Source organism: Balaenoptera ricei, chromosome 19 (assembly GCF_028023285.1).
Source record: "Balaenoptera ricei isolate mBalRic1 chromosome 19, mBalRic1.hap2, whole genome shotgun sequence".
Taxonomy (NCBI): domain Eukaryota; kingdom Metazoa; phylum Chordata; class Mammalia; order Artiodactyla; family Balaenopteridae; genus Balaenoptera; species Balaenoptera ricei.
Window position 1 is genome coordinate 59,658,253 of NC_082657.1, and position 16,766 is coordinate 59,675,018.

The 16,766-nt window shown below is 53.7% G+C and overlaps 2 protein-coding genes across 11 annotated transcripts in view; one reads left to right on the top strand and one right to left on the bottom strand.

Moving 5' to 3' along the window:
• Positions 1-14,070, top strand: part of ATP2C2 (ATPase secretory pathway Ca2+ transporting 2) — an 81,228-nt gene extending 67,158 nt beyond the window's left edge. The window contains exons 15-27 of one of the 2 annotated variants that reach the window (XM_059905268.1): positions 276-392; positions 1,648-1,749; positions 3,534-3,690; positions 5,003-5,173; positions 5,959-6,056; positions 6,152-6,202; positions 7,735-7,901; positions 8,348-8,416; positions 8,492-8,608; positions 9,829-9,976; positions 11,896-11,994; positions 12,089-12,230; positions 13,686-14,070. In XM_059905268.1, coding sequence (XP_059761251.1) covers positions 276-392; positions 1,648-1,749; positions 3,534-3,690; positions 5,003-5,173; positions 5,959-6,056; positions 6,152-6,202; positions 7,735-7,901; positions 8,348-8,416; positions 8,492-8,608; positions 9,829-9,976; positions 11,896-11,994; positions 12,089-12,230; positions 13,686-13,804 — 1,557 coding nt within the window. In that variant the 3' untranslated portion in view covers positions 13,805-14,070. Of the gene's footprint in view, positions 1-275; positions 393-1,647; positions 1,750-3,533; positions 3,691-5,002; positions 5,174-5,958; positions 6,057-6,151; positions 6,203-7,734; positions 7,902-8,347; positions 8,417-8,491; positions 8,609-9,828; positions 9,977-11,895; positions 11,995-12,088; positions 12,383-13,685 lie in introns of those variants that run through there. The other variant, XM_059905267.1, reaches the window with a different exon arrangement.
• The window catches only part of MEAK7 (MTOR associated protein, eak-7 homolog), a 52,441-nt gene continuing 45,976 nt past the window's right edge, over positions 10,302-16,766 (bottom strand). Inside the window, exons 9-13 of one of the 9 annotated variants that reach the window (XR_009499108.1) lie at positions 14,705-14,887; positions 13,922-13,996; positions 13,197-13,354; positions 12,646-12,819; positions 10,302-12,363 (exon numbers count right to left, since the gene is read on the bottom strand). The gene's annotated coding sequence lies outside the window, so the exon portion shown is untranslated. The other 8 variants (XR_009499110.1, XR_009499105.1, XR_009499109.1 and 5 more) reach the window with 8 other exon arrangements.

Genomic DNA, 16,766 nt, shown 5'->3' on the forward strand with positions numbered 1-16,766 from the left:
CCAGTCTACCTGCCTTCCCACTGTAGTTCCTCATGACAGCTTTGTGACAACCAACATTCAGCAGAATCAGTAAATATTAATCGTGTGGATTTTGAAGATCGGGGACTGATGTATTTTGAAGAGTAAACTTGTCCTTGGCCCTGACGCCAGCCCCAGCTCAGAAAATGGGTCCAGCGTTCAGGGCTGCACCTTTTCACGTGCCTGAGTAAGCCCGGGACCCCGGCGGGTGCAGCTCCAAATACTAACAAACGACCTTCTGAAACCTCTCCTTCCAGGCAGGCTGTGTCGCCAACAACGCCATCATCAGAAAAAACGCCGTGATGGGGCAGCCCACGGAGGGCGCCTTGATGGGGCAGCCCACGGAGGGCGCCTTGATCGCCCTGGCCATGAAGGTAGGAGGTCTGTGATGTCTGCGTGGGGAATTCTTCCACTCGGAGCTACACTGGCAGCAGAATTCGAGGTCCTGTCTGCGTGAGGGAGGTCCTCACGTGGCCTTGTCCTCTTCCTAGAAGGACACCGGTCATACCGGCGTGGGCTCCCCCTCACCACCTCATCTGAACTTCGTTACACCTCCAAAGACCCTATTTCCAAATCAGATCCTGTTCGCAGGCACTGGGGAATTACACCTTCCATATGTCTTTTTTTTTTTTTTTTTTAATTTTTATTATTTATTTATTATGTTTATTTTTGGCTGTGTTGGGTCTCCGTTTCCGTGTGAGGGCCCTCTCCAGCTGCGGTGAGCGGGGGCCACTCTTCACCGCGGTGCGCGGGCCTGTCACCATCGCGGCCTCTCTTGTTGCGGAGCAGAGGCTCCAGACGCTCAGGCTCAGCAGTTGTGGCTCACGGGCCAGGCCGCTCCGCGGCATGTGGGATCCTCCCAGACCAGGGCTCAAACCCGTGTCCCCTGCATTGGCAGGCAGATCCTCAACCACTGCGCCACCAGGGAAGCCCCTTCCATATGTCTTTGAGGGACACAGTGCAACCGATGACACTCCCCTAAGGAGACTTTTTAGATGTTTTTTTCCCTAATCACTCCCCCCATGAGATTTTAATACCGCAGATATTACGGAAAGACCCAAACGAACTTTTTTGTCAGCCCAATAGTATGCATCTGTTCCTGTACTGTATGGGTGTCTGTGCTTTATACATAAAAGGAGTAGATTTTTTTTCACCCCCTAAGAACCCATTTTCACCCCTTGCGGGGCGATGGGTTGCACGGGTTAGGATTGGTTTACAACTGGGGAAACCAAGGCTCAGAGCTGTCAAGGAACTGGCCTGAAAGCCATCAAAGAATGAGTGAATGTGAGGCCTGGCAGGGACCCCAGGTGGTGACCGCAGGCACCCCACTTCCCAGGGCTCCTTTTGCCGCCTCTTCAAGTCTGAAACATTCGTCCCGGCAGAAACCCCACAGGTTCCAGCTAGAAGCTGTGGCAGAGGCCATCAGGCTCCGCCCCTGGGACAAGAGAAAAGAGAGATTTCTTTTCGGGTGGGACATTTGAAAGCAAATGGCTTTTCTCTGTGAGCTGAACGCTTGGATTTCTCATCTGCCTGAGGTGGTTTGAATAATGAATAATTTAAATGGACTGAGCTTTGCGTAGAGATTGGTGTAGGATAACTCACTGAAAACGTCCCATTTTATTTTCCTAGATGGGCTTAAGTGATATTAAGGATTCATACATGCGAAAAAAAGAGATTCCATTCAGTTCGGAGCAGAAGTGGATGGCGGTCCAGTGCAGCCCCAAGAATGAAGTGAGTGTGCCTCTCTGCCCCCTTCCAGCAAAGCGAAGTGCAGACATCAGAAGAGTTTAAAGTTCCTGGCTACTTCTCTGAGCTTCCAAATATGTGAAAATACAGCTGATGGCAATTAAACCTTTGATTACCTTGGGTCCTCTTCTGAGATCGCCATCTGAACCTCTGGTTCTCAAAGTGGGGTCCCTGAACCCGCAGGAGCATCACCTTGGAATTTGTTTGAAATGCAGATTCTCAGGCTCCACCCCCAGACCCACTGAATCAGAAATTCCAGGGCTGGGACCCGGTCATCTGTGTCTGCTGGGGATTCTGATGCAAGTTCACGTGCGAGACTCCCTGGCCTACAGCACAATGACTGAGTAATTACTACCGGAGGGACCGCATGTTCCTACCTATGACACTGACCCCGTTGCTAACTTAGGGTCCTTTTTTCGCATCCCTGTGCTGAGTTCTTTACACATAAGAGCTCCTGTAACTGTCACCACGGGGGAACGAGGCTTCATCCCGAAGGGGGATCCAGGACACACACCCCAGCATCCACCGTAGACGGTGTAGACAGTGAGCTTGCACGTGTGCACACACAGGTTCTAGGCCACCAGGGGAATAGGTACCAAGTTCTTCCTGGCTGTGCCTGGGTGGGGGACTCAGCCCATGTTTTCCCCCCACTTTTTTCTTTTTAAATTTTCTGTAGCTTTTCAGATTTTCTACAATGAAAAAACTCTTTTTTTTTTTTAAAGAGATTTTTATTGGCTTCTACCTTTTTCTCCAAACTCTCTGCTCTTTCTGGAAGCTGTCACGTCTTGCCCATGCTGAGATTTCCCATCTCATTCACAGTGGCGGGTAGCTCGGCCAGCTTATCCCAGGTCTTTGCCATGAGTGGACAGGCATATAAATTCCGGGTGCTTAACAGGGGTTTTGGATTTTTTTTTTTTAATGTTTTAATACCTTCAAATCTTATTTTCCCCCCAAAGGCAATGGTAATATATTTTCATTGAAAAAAATTATAGAAATGTAACTTCAAAAATGGAAGCTCCCGACAATTCTGCCCCTCTTTTCTCCCTACCCACTCCCCACCCACGCTAACATCCCTTCGCAGTCAGAGATAGGGTGTTCCAGATTCTACATGTGCAAATGCAACACGTGGGGTGGTAGTTTCAAAAGAAGGTCATGCCGTTTACAGTGTGTGTAATTTGCTCTTTTCCCTTAAATGATGTCTTGGCCAGCTTTCCGTGTCAGTTTGCACGAGTTCATTCACTGCCCACCGTGAGCAGGAAGGCGCTGTGCTCGTGCCGGGGATTATAGTGTGACCCCACGCTGACGAGGCACCTGGAGCTTACGGTCTAGGGGAGACGGAGCTTAACAAATACACAGGAAACGGGTCGGCTGCTCATTTGAGTTCATGAGCCAAGTTCACGGTGCCTACCTTGCTTGGAAGTCTCCCTGAAATAGACATCTAGTGGTCAGTAACACACTTAAAGGCACAGCACTGGCTGGGATATGACCAGTTTGTGAAACGTGCAGACGCTCTGAGTGACATTAACCAGGGAGCCCGATGTAGGGCAGGCCTGCTTTGGGTCAGAGATCGGCCTCACTCCTCTCTGGGCTGCAAGGTATTCCATCACGTGGATTTCCTGTAACTTCTCTAACCTGTCCTGTATTGGTGAACAATGACGGTCCGGGATAAATAAACCCCGCCGTGAACATCTCTGTGTGGATGAGGTGACGGTCACCAAGAGCTGAGGCAGCCAGTGTCAGCCGATTTTTTCCCTCTTGTCTTTTCCAAGGAGCAGGAAGACATCTACTTCATGAAGGGGGCCTTCGAGGAAGTGATTCGTTACTGTACCATGTACAACCACGGGGGTATCCCCCTGCCGCTGACGCCCCAGCAGCGAGCCTTCTGCCAGCAGGAGGAGAAGAGGATGGGGTCTCTCGGCCTGCGGGGTCAGTGCCTGTGGTCCCAGCCGCAAGCTCTAAGTTTGCACATAACACTGACTTCTCAGGTGTATTAACGCAGGGTCCCGAGTCAACGCAGTGATGGTCAGAGTGGTGTCAGGCAGGGTGCTAATGCAGGCAAAGCCAGGGTGTGCTCTCTTGGGCAGATGAAAGATAGGGCGCGCCCCACCCATCTCAGCTGCCAGATGACACCCGTTATCCCAGACGCCGCTCATGTGTGCAAGAAGAAGTTCCGAGTTTTCTAAGACAGGTGAACGGGCCGCCCCTGAAACGATGATTTTCCCGATTGGTCGTCTTGCTCACGGCTCACTGTCAGCAAAACCCAAAGCTCTTGTAAATTAATACGGACTTTTCATTCCGTGGCCATTTCCAATTTTCTGCACCAGGGCCAACGCCTTCCCCGATGGGCTGAACATTAAACCTCATGTTTCCCGTAGTGTCATATGTCAGCCTGTCCCTTTTCAGAGAAAATGTCTAAAAACACTCTGGAACACGTGTATTCCCTCAGGGGAAAGTGAGAAGCGTTGGCTTGCTGTATTGGTTTCAATTGCCCTAGTTTTCCCCTTCAGGGGACAGTAATTATAAACTGACCAGCCTGTAAGGGGAGGACATGTCAGGACAGAGCTGAGCTTAGCTGAGCAGGGCAGGGAGGGTCGCTTTGAGAAAGGGGGGAATGGTACCCGCATCGCTGGCACACCCCCCTGCGTCACTGGTACAGTGTCATGACTGAGGGGTCACAGCTGGAACTTGTTGGCCATAGCTCCCCTCCAGTATCAGTAAGGTGACAAAGTAAGGTCAGTTCCCACACCACCCCCTCTCAGAGCACCTGTCCCAGAGAGCCGGGTCTGGCTTCTGTGCCACTGACACAGAGCCCTCTGACCTCTGCTGCCTCCTGCACATTTTTCTTGACCTTGGTGGCTGTTGCCCCGAGTCTGCTGGCAATGACAGAGGAGGGCAGAGCAATGAGAGATAGGCCGTCAGAAATGCGCCCTTATGTGCCAGCCCGCAGGTGTTCTCGTGGCCACTCCCCTTGGGGGCTGCACCACCAGTGGATGGAGGCCCGTCTCCCGCTGGGCAAGTTGTTGCTGCTTGCCCTGCTCTCCATCGTGGGTGAGCCGTCGAGAGCCGCTGCCCTGCACGGGCCTGACGACCACCGGGAAGATCGTCCCTTCCCTTTGCGGTCCAGGGACTTAGCGCCCAAGCCCCTCGCAGACAGAAGAGGGTCTGGGACACGGTGGGGCTGGGGCTGACTGGGGACGAAAGTCTTCTGAACCTTCTGTGGGTCTTGCTCTGTCCGCAGTGCTGGCCCTGGCTTCTGGGCCCGAGCTGGGGAAGCTGACGTTCCTGGGTCTCATCGGAATCATTGACCCTCCGAGGGCCGGCGTGGAGGAGGCGGTCCACGTTCTCTCTGATTCGGGCTTGTCCGTGAAAATGATAACGGGAGACGCTCTGGAGACGGCCTTGGCGATAGGTAACCAGGGAGTGGGGTGGAGGGTGAGAGTCGCCACCCGTGCTTACTCCTCAAGGGACCTGGTCAGGAGAGCTCGCACCTTCCTTCCATGTGCTTGGAAGAGATTCTGAGGTCCGAGGACCAGCATCCCACCTTCCGAGTGGGTGTTTGTCTCTAAAATGTTGGCAGGTTCTCCTAACGAGGAAGAGACCTCGCGTGCACCGAGAACATTCTCTGTCCTGGGCCTTCCATCCATGATCTCACCTCATCTCCACAGGCAGCGTCATTGCCAGTGCACACTTCCAGTCTGGCTTCTGCCAGTAGCGGTGTGCCCTTGGCAAATCATTGAGCCACTCTGACCCTCGGGCTTTTCATCAGCAGAGGGCTAGCAACCTTCCTCCTCCTCCTCTTTTTATTACTGTTAGCAGGGTTGCCACACCTTGGTTTTCTTTCCCCCCTCTGTCTTGAGGCAGCCTGGCACCATGGAAAGATCACAGACTCTGGAATCAGACAGAAAGAACCATGTCAGGTCCAGTATTAGCACTTACTAGCCCTATGGCCTTGGGAAAGTCACCGCTCTCTCAGTTTCCTCATCTTTAGAGTGGGGATAAGAGGCCTTTGTTGCCAGTTCATTCTGTGGATGGAATTAAGGTCAGATACCATAGCAGGTGCTCTCTAATTGGGGCCACCGTGGTTTTGTTTTTCCCTGTGGCCAAGGCGGGGCCTGATGTCAGGTAGGTGGAGTGAGGGGCAAGTGCAGGGACCACAGTCTCAGGCCCTCAGAAGGGACTGTCCACACCTTGCAGGAAGAAACATCGGCCTGTGCAACGGGAAGCTGAGCGCCATGTCCGGGGAAGAGGTGGAAAGCGCCGAGCAGGGCGCGCTGGCCGAGCGCGTCGGGAAGGTGGGGTCCTCCCGAGGCTTGCCGCCGAGGGCGTGGGGTGAAGGTGCCACCTCCTCATTCACTGATGCTCGGCCCTCTCCCGTCTCCGTATCCAGGTGTCTGTCTTCTTCAGGACCAGCCCAAAGCACAAACTCAAAATCATCAAGGTCAGTTGTGTGCCTCTCTGGTCCCTCAGGGCACAGCCCAGAGCGGTGGCGGCTCTGCTCACAAGGTGGTCTAGGGCCCAGCGCTGGCCGCCTCCTCTGCACTGGTCTCTGGAGGAGAGAACTGGGGGCCCCCTGCCACATATACCAAAAGCGGGGAGCGGGAATTGGTGCCAAGGTAGAAACAGAGAGGCCAGCCTTCGTTAGTCGGGTGCTCCTTGGCGTATTCCTGTTATTTAACTCCAGGCCTTAGTTTCCTCATCTGTAAAATGGGGATAATGTGAATGACAGAATGACACCAGCTAATTCTCAAGGCAGGAGAGGATGAAACGAAGCCAGGGGACTTCCCTGGCGGTCCAGTGGTTAAGGCTCCACGCTTCCAATGCAGCGGGTTGCGGGTTCAATCCCTGGTCAGGGAACTAAGATCCCACGTGCTGCATGGCACGGCCAAAAAAAAAAGAAAGAAACGAAGCTGGGCCTGTGAAGCCCTTGGCAACCGCCTGGCCCACCGCAGGTGCCTTCTGATGGTGCATCAAAAACGAAAGTGCTAGAACGAGAGACTCCTGTGTGGTTTTCCCGCACACGGATGCTTTTAAAGGTTGCTCTTTAACACTTGTGTTTTTTCTTTTGTGTCATTTTGGGGTTTTTTAGTTCTACAGAGTAAATCTCTGTGCCAGTCATTCCTCAAAGAAAATATTAATACTTATTGGGTACCACATGGATTCAGGGGACGAGTTGATTATTATTTGTTAATGGTTGTTGACTGAAAAAAAAAAAAGCACACCGTGAGAGTTGTGAGTTAAGGTTTACTGGGGGCAAAATGAGGACTACAGCTGGGGAGACGGCGTCTCAGCTCTGAGGAGCCACTCCGAAGAGGTGGGGGCGGGGTGTGTATGTGACTTCCGTGAAGGGGGTACTGCAGTCATGCACACATTTTGGCAGAAGGTTGCCCCCGGCCACGAGGAGCAGATGTCTCCGTCAGTGACTTTAGTGCTTTTCTAGGTATGAAAAGTTGTAAAAATCTGGGCTCATAAAATCTGCTCCTGAAAACAGCTAACTATCTGAAGGCTTGTTCTGCCAGTTTTTCCTTCATTCCTGATCTCCGCCCTGAACTCCTTTCAGGGGGTGTGGAAGGTCAGCGGCTGCAGTGGCCAATGACTTCATCCTTGTAGAACCAAATGGCAAGCGACAGTTTTTAGGTGGCATGGTGACGGATAACACATTCATGCCTTCGCTCTGGGCCAGGCACTGTCCCCTGTGTGTTCTTAGTTTAGGGCTCACAACAGCCCTGATAAGGAGGGACCGTGCTCCCACTTTGCAGATAGAGAAGCTGAGGTTAGGTTCAGGGCTTGCCCAGTGCCCACAGCTCATATGGGGGGAACTGGGATTCAGACCTGGGCCAGCTGACCCCAGTGCCCTCTAGAGAGGGGCCTTTGCCGTGGACCACTCAGTGTGAGAGGCGGGGCAGGAGGAGGGAAGGATCTGGAAGGAAGGTCCTCAGGCTGCAGGCCCCCACTGGCCTCCTCTTTCCAAAGGCTTTGCAGGAGTCGGGGGCGATCGTGGCCATGACGGGGGACGGGGTGAACGACGCGGTCGCCCTGAAATCAGCGGACATCGGGATTGCCATGGGGCAGACAGGGACGGACGTCAGCAAGGAGGCCGCCAACATGATCCTGGTGGACGATGACTTCTCAGCCATCATGTAAGCTGCTCTTTAGGTGTTTTTTTAGTGGCAAAAATGCCTGGGGTGGCAGCCCCCTGCTCTGCTGTGGTGGACATACACGGTGTCCCCAGGCCCACCCCCCCCTCATGGAAAGCAGGGCCACGGGGGCCCCTTCTCCTTGCTGGATCACCGAGGGGCAGGAGGCACTTAGGGAGCCTTGGGTGAGGGCTGGGGTCCCAGGGCTCAGACGACAGAATGGTCCACAGTCTTTGGACAGAAGGGCGATCGTGGCTTGGGGACCAGTCCCCAGCGGCTGATGGCACCTGCTAGGACATCAGCACCCCCTACTGGTGATTCCCCGAGAATGCCAGCAAGGAGAAACGTGACCTCTGGTGACACCGTCGCTTCCTTTAGCAGGTGACGGAGCTGGCTGACCCTTCTCGCCCGGCCCTCTTTGTGCATAAATGCTTTCTCCTCTCTTGCAGGAATGCGGTGGAGGAAGGCAAGGGGATTTTTCATAACATCAAGAACTTTGTCCGATTTCAGCTGAGCACGTAAGTCGAGGCCGGCGTCCCCCGTGTGCCAGGTCTGGGAGCAGCTGGTGACAGTGCCCCGTGTGTGCCCTGCAGGAGCATCTCGGCCTTGAGCCTCATCACTCTGTCCACCGTGTGCAACCTGCCCAGCCCCCTCAATGCCATGCAGATCCTGTGGATCAACATCATCATGGATGGGCCGCCGGCGCAGAGGTAAGGCAGCGGGCTGGCGGGAGCGTGCAGGGGAGACGGCGAGGGGAATGCACCAGGCGCGGGAGGAGGCGTCTGGTGGGCGGGCAGGGGGACAACGAACTTTCTGCTCCTCTGCCTGGAATGCTCTCCCTGAGCTACCTGCATGGCTCGAGCCCTCTCTTCATTCGGGTCACTGCCTCCGAGAAGTCCTCCCTGATTTCTCTAGCAGCAGCCTCCTCTCTCCCAGTCACCTTACCCTGCTTTATTTTTGCCTAGAGGGGAACATATTTCCTTGTTTATCTGATCGGAATCCATCTCCCCTTTAGAATGTCAGCTTCCTGGAGGCAAGGTTTTTGTTTTGTTCCCTGCAGGATCCCCGACTCCTACAATGGTGCCTGGCACACACTAGGTGCCCAGGACGTTATTGGCTGGATGAATGAGGAGGGAGCGTGAGGCTAACGGAATGAATGATGCAGGAGGAAGGACGGGCTCTGGAGGCAGGGGGGCCGGTGTGCGCAAGCGAGGCACTTCCCTGTGTGTGAGCACATAGCGGGTGTTGCTCTCGGTGCAGCTGAATTGTTATTAATCTAATCACCACCGGTGACGGCTTTGCTCCCCCCGCCACACCCAGCGAGAGGGCCACCTCTTATACGTGCTCTCCCTGAGAACGGGGCCGCGAGCAAAGCTGGACCCCAGCCGTATCTGCCCAGCGTGGGCCTCCCCAGCCTGCTCCCTCCGTGGTGCCCCACACCATCCACTGCGGGCCTGGCCCCGATCCCGCTGCCTTGGAGTTGGCTGAAGGCAGGTCCCCTCAGTTGCTGGGGGGCTCTTCAGTGGGCGGGGCCTGGATCCCGTTTCTCCAGGCCAGCTGGGATGAGGCCAGGCCCGACCTGGGAGCGGGGGTCTCCGAGGTGATGGGGAACGACCGGGCACCATTCAGGACCACGTGGTCGGCCACAGGCATGGTCTTCTGTCACCGCACTCATGGCTGGGGATGCGGGAGGGCGGCGGAGCTGCCGGGCTGCCGGTGGGGTCCAGGCTGTGGCGGCGGGCCCCCGGGAAGGAGCAGAGGACGTGAGGCAGGAGGGGCCGGGGACAACCTGGAGGCACTGCCCACGCCCGTCCAGGCCTTCGATGTGGACCTTTGTGCGTTACTTCGCCGGGTGGCCTCGCACATTTAACCACTGCACGTCTCTTCAGTGGTTTATTTCAAAGCGTCAGGTTTTTTTTGTTCCGAGCAGCTTGGGGGTAGAGCCGGTCGACAGGGACACCCTCAGGCAGCCGCCACGGAACATCAAGGACGTGATACTCGGCAGAGCCCTCATCCTGAAGATACTCCTGTCGGCCGCCGCCATCATCAGCGGGACCCTCTTCATCTTCTGGAAAGAGGTGGGGGAGTCCTCACGGGCTTGGCCAGCGGGTCTGTGTGGTGGCAGACGCGGGGCAGGGGTGTGGTCCCGGCCCCCAGGGGCGCAGGCGCCGTGGCTGGGGGAGACACACATACACGTGCAGGGGAGGGCGGGGAGGGATTGGGAGACGACTGCAGAGGTGGGACCGGGCGGAGGGGACGTGAGGCCTCACAGGCAGAGAAAAGGCGGCAGATTCCTTCCTAAATGGGACACAGTGCCTCTCCTGCTTTCTATTATCCCCAGGAAACAATGTGACGTCTACTAAAAGAAACTCCTGTCTTATTCCCAGGAGGTGACTATTTGGGAGATTTTTAATTTAATTTTTATTTTATATTGGGGTAGAGTTGATTTACAATGTTTAGTTTCAGGTGTACAGCCAAGTGATTCAGGTATACATATACATGTATCCATTCTTTTTCAGAATCTTTTTCCTTATAGGTTATTACAGAATACTGAGTTCCCTGTGCTACACAGTAGGTCCTTGTTGATTATTTACATGTAGTAGTAGTGTGTATAAATTAATCCCAAACTCCCAGTCTATCTTCCCTGCCAACGATTCCCATTTAGTAATCGTAAGTTTGTTTTCAAAGTCTGTGAGTCTGTTTGTTTTGTAAATAAGTTCATTTGTATCATTTTTTTAGATTCCACATATAAGTGATATGATATTTGTCTTTGTCTGGCTTACTTCACGTAGTATGATAATCTCCAGGTCCATCCATGTTGCTGCAAATAGCATTCTTTTCTATGGCTGAGTAATATTCCATTGTATATATGTACCACATCTTCTTTATCCATTCATCTGTTGATGGATGTTGAGGCTGCTTCCATGTCTTGGCTTTTGTGAGTAGTGCTGCTGTGAACATAGGGGTGCAGGTATCTTTCTTTTAGAATTATAGCTTTGTCCGGGTAAACCTATTTTTAGTTTTTTAAGGAACCTCCATACTGTTCTCCATAGTGGCTGTATCAATTTACATTCCCACCAACAGTGCAAGAGGGTTCCCTTTTCTCCACACCCTCTCCAGCATTTATTGTTTGCAGATTTTCTAATGATGCCCATTCTAACTGGTGTGAGGTGGTACCTCATTGTAGTTTTGATTTGCATTTGTCTGATAATTAGTGACGTTGAGCATCTTTTTATGCGTTTTGGCCATCTGTATGTCGTCTTTGGAGAAATGTCTATTTAGGTCTTCTGCCCATTTTCTGACTGGGTTGTTTTGCTGATATTGAGCTGCAGGAGCTGTTTGTATATTTTGGAGATTAAGCCCTTGTCAGTTGCCTCATTTGCAAATATTTTCTCCCATTCTGTGGGTTGTCTTTGTTTTTATTTTCATTACTCTAGGAGGTGGATCAAAGAAGATATTTCTCTGATTTATGTCAGAGTGTTCTGCCTATGTTTTCCTCTAGGGGTTTGATAGTGTCTGGCCTTACATTTAGGTCTTTAATCCATCTGGAGTTTATTTTTGTGGATGGTGTTAGGGAGTGTTCTAATTTCGTTCTTTTACATGTAGCTGTCCAGTTTTCCCAGCACCACTTATTGAAGAGGCCGTCTGTTCTCACTGTAGGGGATCTTATTATGGGTCACCTTTCCATGGCCTGCAGGTTCAGGGAGCCCCTGTGCTGAGACGGCCAGTGAGCTGGAGAGAGAATTAGGCGGGTGATCGTCCAGGCGTTTAAACCCCAGCTCGCCCATGTGCGGGAGGGGGGATGGGGTGCCCGCAGGTCTGTTTTTCTCAGGTGTGTCCCCCACGCCACCCCCGCGGAGCAGCTGGGCTCTTTCTTGTATCCTCAACGGCCCGGAAGGTGGGAGAGGCACAGATCTGTCTGTTCTGACACAGGAGTCCTGAGGGCGGGGTCCCCGCCCCCCCCTGCACCTTCTCACCCGGTGCACTCGTGTTGCAGATGCCCGAAGACAAGGCAAGCACCCCGCGCACCACGACCATGACCTTCACCTGTTTCGTGCTCTTCGACCTCTTCAACGCCTTGACCTGCCGCTCCCAGGTGAGGCCCCGCTGCCCCCGGCAGCACTGGCTCATGCTTTCCCGGCTCTAGTCTCGGGGCGGCTCCTGTGCCCCAACTGTGCCCTTCTCCGCAGACCAAGCTGATATTCGAGATCGGCTTCCTCAGGAACCGCACGTTCCTCTACTCCGTGCTCGGGTCTGTCCTGGGGCAGCTGGCGGTGATATACCTGCCGCCCCTGCAGAAGGTCTTCCAGACGGAGAACCTGGGGGCGCTCGGTGAGTGGGAGGGGTCACCCGGGACCGCAGCCGTCCTCGCCGCACGCGCGGGGCAGCTGCAGACCTTTCCGGGGCGTGAAGTCCGCGCGTGGGGCCATCCTGTCTGCAAAGGACTGGGCTCGTTCCTGGACATCTGCACGGGGTAGGAGGGGGCGACGTGATGGGGGGAGTGGAGAAGGCGGGAAACACGGGCGTACCTGCTAGGAGTCAGGGGAGGGCACAGGGGTCCCAACGTCCCGGCCCACCCCCTCCCTGCCCCAGAGCGGGAGGCTCAGAGCAGGTACAGTGAGGCCCAGGGGCAGCGCCAGGATCGACCACAGTCTGGGCTCAGCCTGTGATGTGCTGCCCCAGCTTAGGAGTGAGTTTACCTGGTTGGGGGTTTTAACAGGGCCTGTGTCACTGGGACCCCACTTACCTGCCAGCTGGCAGTTCCTGCTGAAAGGGCCACAAGCAATGACCACAGCTCTCTGGGCCCCAAGCACACATGCCACGTGGGGGACCCCGGGGACTCCCCTGCGTCTTCAGCAGGCTTCTGGCAGATCCACGGTCTCTCTTCGGAAGCTGCGCCGGGTGGCTTGGCCTCCTGTGCCTGAAACGGTGGTGACAGGGACCGAAGTGGGAGGCGGCGGTCTGGAGAGCTGCAGGGAGGGCACCAGGGTGACCGCCGACCCAGCTCTCCATCGGCAATCCCACACCCCACCGGGGAGCCGAGGGTAAGGGGGCTGGTGAGGCGGCCCCCAGGGCAGAGCACCGGGTAGGGCGCATCCCAGGATCATGAAACGGTCAGCAGCATCCGAGGTGGTGGAGACAAGGGCACTGAAACCCTTTGGGCAAGACTGGGAACCCTCAGCTTTTTCTTCCCCAAAATCTAAAGAGCAGGGTCCCTGTGGGTATGGAGAAAAGAAAAAAAACCTAAAAATGTTTTTGTACAGATGTTTCCATCCACCGGGAATTCAGGAAGCTTACCGAGTCTAAAGGAAGTGCAGGGCCTGCGCCGGGCACCATGTCTGTCACGAATCGTTGACGGCAGGGAGCCAAGAAAAGGCTCAGGGGGAGAATTCAGGGGTCAACCCTCCAGAACGAGCCGGAGCTGGAGTCGGAGCCCGAACCGTGGTCGGGGGCGTCTGCCCCAGGAAGGGTCTCCTTACAGCGGAAGCTTGCATCATGCCCGCCCCCCAGCTCTGAGCCGCCTGCAAAGACCAGCTGGTCCTTGTGGAGCTGGCGCTGCAGGGTTTTGGATGCTGGGCTGGGGAAATCTCTGCCCCATCAGGGGAGTGGAAAGTCTGGTCCTCAGCTCCCGGGTCCTGGCCCCTCACCTCCGTAACTCAGAACGAGCCAAGCACGGGCAACAGCACTCCGCGGCCCCCTGGGCTCCAGTGCTGGGCAGCACGGGGCTGGGGACCAGAGGGGCCAGCTTGCGCTCTCTGACCTTTTTCTCTCTTCCCCTGTTGGCAGATCTATTGCTTTTAACCGGATTGGCCTCCTCCGTGTTTGTTTTGTCAGAGCTCTTCAAACTATGTGAAAAATTCTGCTCCACAGCCAAGAAAGCCCAGATCCACCAGGAAGATGTGTAGTGGACCCCGACCCATGTAAAATCCCTTAAATCTATATTTTTATGTGACTGTGGCCCTCCCCCTGCCCCGCCTCTTCCGAGAGGTGCTTTCAGGACACCGTGGCGTCAGGTCACTCACCTGGCTATTCCTGGGAAACCGGCCGGGAGCTTGGGCCCAGCCTTGCATCCATCCACCACTCTGTCCCGCCAGGCCCTGGGACAAACAAACAGTGAAGCACCTGCACAGAAACACCTCACTATTTATTAAATCACAATGATTTTTATTAACCACGTCTGGCTACGTATTTGTGCCATAGCTTGGTGCCATGCAGCCCCTGGTAGGGTGGGAAGACGGGGGCGGGGATGGCGGAGAGGGCAGGACCCAGGCTTCTGGTCACACTGCCCAACTGAGGCCCCATCTCCTCATCCATAAAAGGGGGGCTTTGGGTATTTTTAAGTGTGGTGCCTGGGGCCTGATGATTATTTTGATGGATTTAATCAGCCCTTTCCTACACGTGGCCAGGTGGGAAACGCACAACCTCATGTTCATGACCATGTACGTGGCGATAGGCAGTCACATCCTGAACAGCCTAAACAAAGGCCTCAGCTTTTGAGGCTGAACAGGACGTGGCCTTTCCCTCCAGAATCAGGAACCAGAATATGTCCCCCCAGCCTGAGGCTTGTTTCCCACTGGCCCCAAGACTGTTCTTAACACGTGTCCGCCCTTCCAGCTGAAAGATGGCAGAGCAGGGAGGTCTGTGGCCAGGCAAAAACAACCACGAAGAACCAGAAATGCAACTCCATCTTCCAGAAATGAGGCCACAGCTATAACCCCCCCGACGCAGGGTTTTCCAGAGAAATCGAACCAACAGGATGGAGAGGAGAGAAAGAGAAGGACGTTTGTGTTAAGGAGTTGGCTTACGTGATTGTCGGGGCCAGGGAGTCCGACATTTCTAGGGCTGGCTGACAGGCTGGAGACTCAGGAAGGAGTTGGTACTGCAGGGCTCGGGTCTGGGTTCCTTTCTTCTCTGGGACCTCAGTCTTCTAGCCTTCAACTGATTGGATGAGGTCCGCCCACATGATGGTCATCTGCTTCATTCAGAGTCTACTAGTTTAAATGTCAATCACATCTAAAAAATCCCAGAGACATCTAGGCACCATGGCCTAGCCCAACTGACACACAAAAGTGAATCATTACACCCAGCCACAGGAGCTGTGAGACAGGCTGCCCCAGCTGGTAATACCAGGCCAGACAGGGCGAAGAAGGTCAAAGTGGACCCCTGAAGCTCCCAGGCAAAGCCCACATTCCTCCAAAGTAAGATTCACAGCCTCACTAGGTTCCTTGGCCCCAAGTGACACCAGAGCTAAATGAGGAGACACACACATAAGCCATCCCCACAAGAGGGAGGGGGCTGGCTGGAGAAGACCCCTTTGGGGCAGGGGTGATACCTGCCCACAGCTACCAACCTTTAGCAACTGCCTAGATGTAAAGGCCAAATCACATCACACACACACAGCCTGCTACCGGGCTTCTCTCTGAGTCAGGGACACTCCCTGCTGCTCCCTCCCTTTTCAGGATTCTTCAGCAAATTGCTGGCCCAAGCAATAGGTTTCTCATTAAAAAAATAATAATAATAAAAATAACTGGGGTCGATTGATACTTGCAATAGAAACAACAAAAAAGTATTCTTAACCCTTACTTATACCATACAGAACAAGCCAGGATAAACTGCAAATGTAAAAGGTAAAACAGTAAAGCTTTTGGAAGAAAAAATAGGGATAGGTAAATTTTTACCAAATAAGACACAAAGAGCTAGCCACTAAGTGTTATATATACTGGATCGATTGGACTACATGCAAGTGAAGACCCTCTTCTCATCAAGGATATAATAGAACAGGACCGTTAAGCAGCTTAGCTCCATTTATTTTTATAGAACTCCACCCATCAACAGCAGGGGGCCGTTCACCAAAAAAAAACAGTAAAGAAAGAGCAAAGGGGCTTCCCTGGTGGCGCAGTGGTTGAGAGTCTGCCTGCCAATGCAGGGGACATGGGTTCGAGCCCTGGTCTGGGAGGATCCCACGTGCCGCGGAGCAACTAGGCCCGTGAGCCACAACTACTGAGCCTGCGCGTCTGGAGCCTGTGCTCCGCAACAGGAGAGGCCGCGACAGTGAGAGGCCCGCGCACCGCAATGAAGAGTGGCCCCCGCTTGCCACAACTGGAGAAAGCCCTCACACAGAAACGAAGACCCAACACAGCCAAAAATAAACAAAGTAAACAATGCATTAAAAAAAAGAAAGAAAACAATGAAGTCAAAGGCAAAAATAGAAAAAAAAAGCCAGGGGCTTCCCTGGTGGCGCAGTGGTTGAGAGTCTGCCTGCTGGTACAGGGGACGCGGGTTCGAGCCCTGGTCTGGGAGGATCCCGCATGCCGCGGAGCGGCTGGGCCCGTGAGCCACAACTACTGAGCCTGCGCATCTGGAGCCTGTGCCCCGCAACGGGAGGGGCCGCGATAGTGAAAGGCCCGCGCACTGCGATGAAGAGCGGTCCCCGCGCCGCGATGAAGAGTGGCCCCCACTTGCCGCAACTGGAGAAAGCCCTCACACGAACCGAAGACCCAACACAGCCAAAAATAAATAAATAACTGAATAAAGTAGCTATAAAAAAAAAAAAAAATTAAAAAAAAAAAAAAAAGCCAGTTCTTTGAAAAAAATCAATGAACGTGTCAGTCTTGCTAGAGGTTCATCAAAGGAAAAAGAAGATACAAACTACCAATATTAGGAATGAGAGATGGTACATCATACAGATCCCTCAAGATATTCCAAAAATGAACACTAAGAACAGCTTTATGCACTTAAACCCAACAAGTTAGATGAAATAAACCAATTCCTTGAAAACCACAAACTACTAAAACTCACTGAAGATGAAATAATACATAATCTGAGTAGTTGTATAACTAACAAAGACACTGAAGTTATCATTAAAAC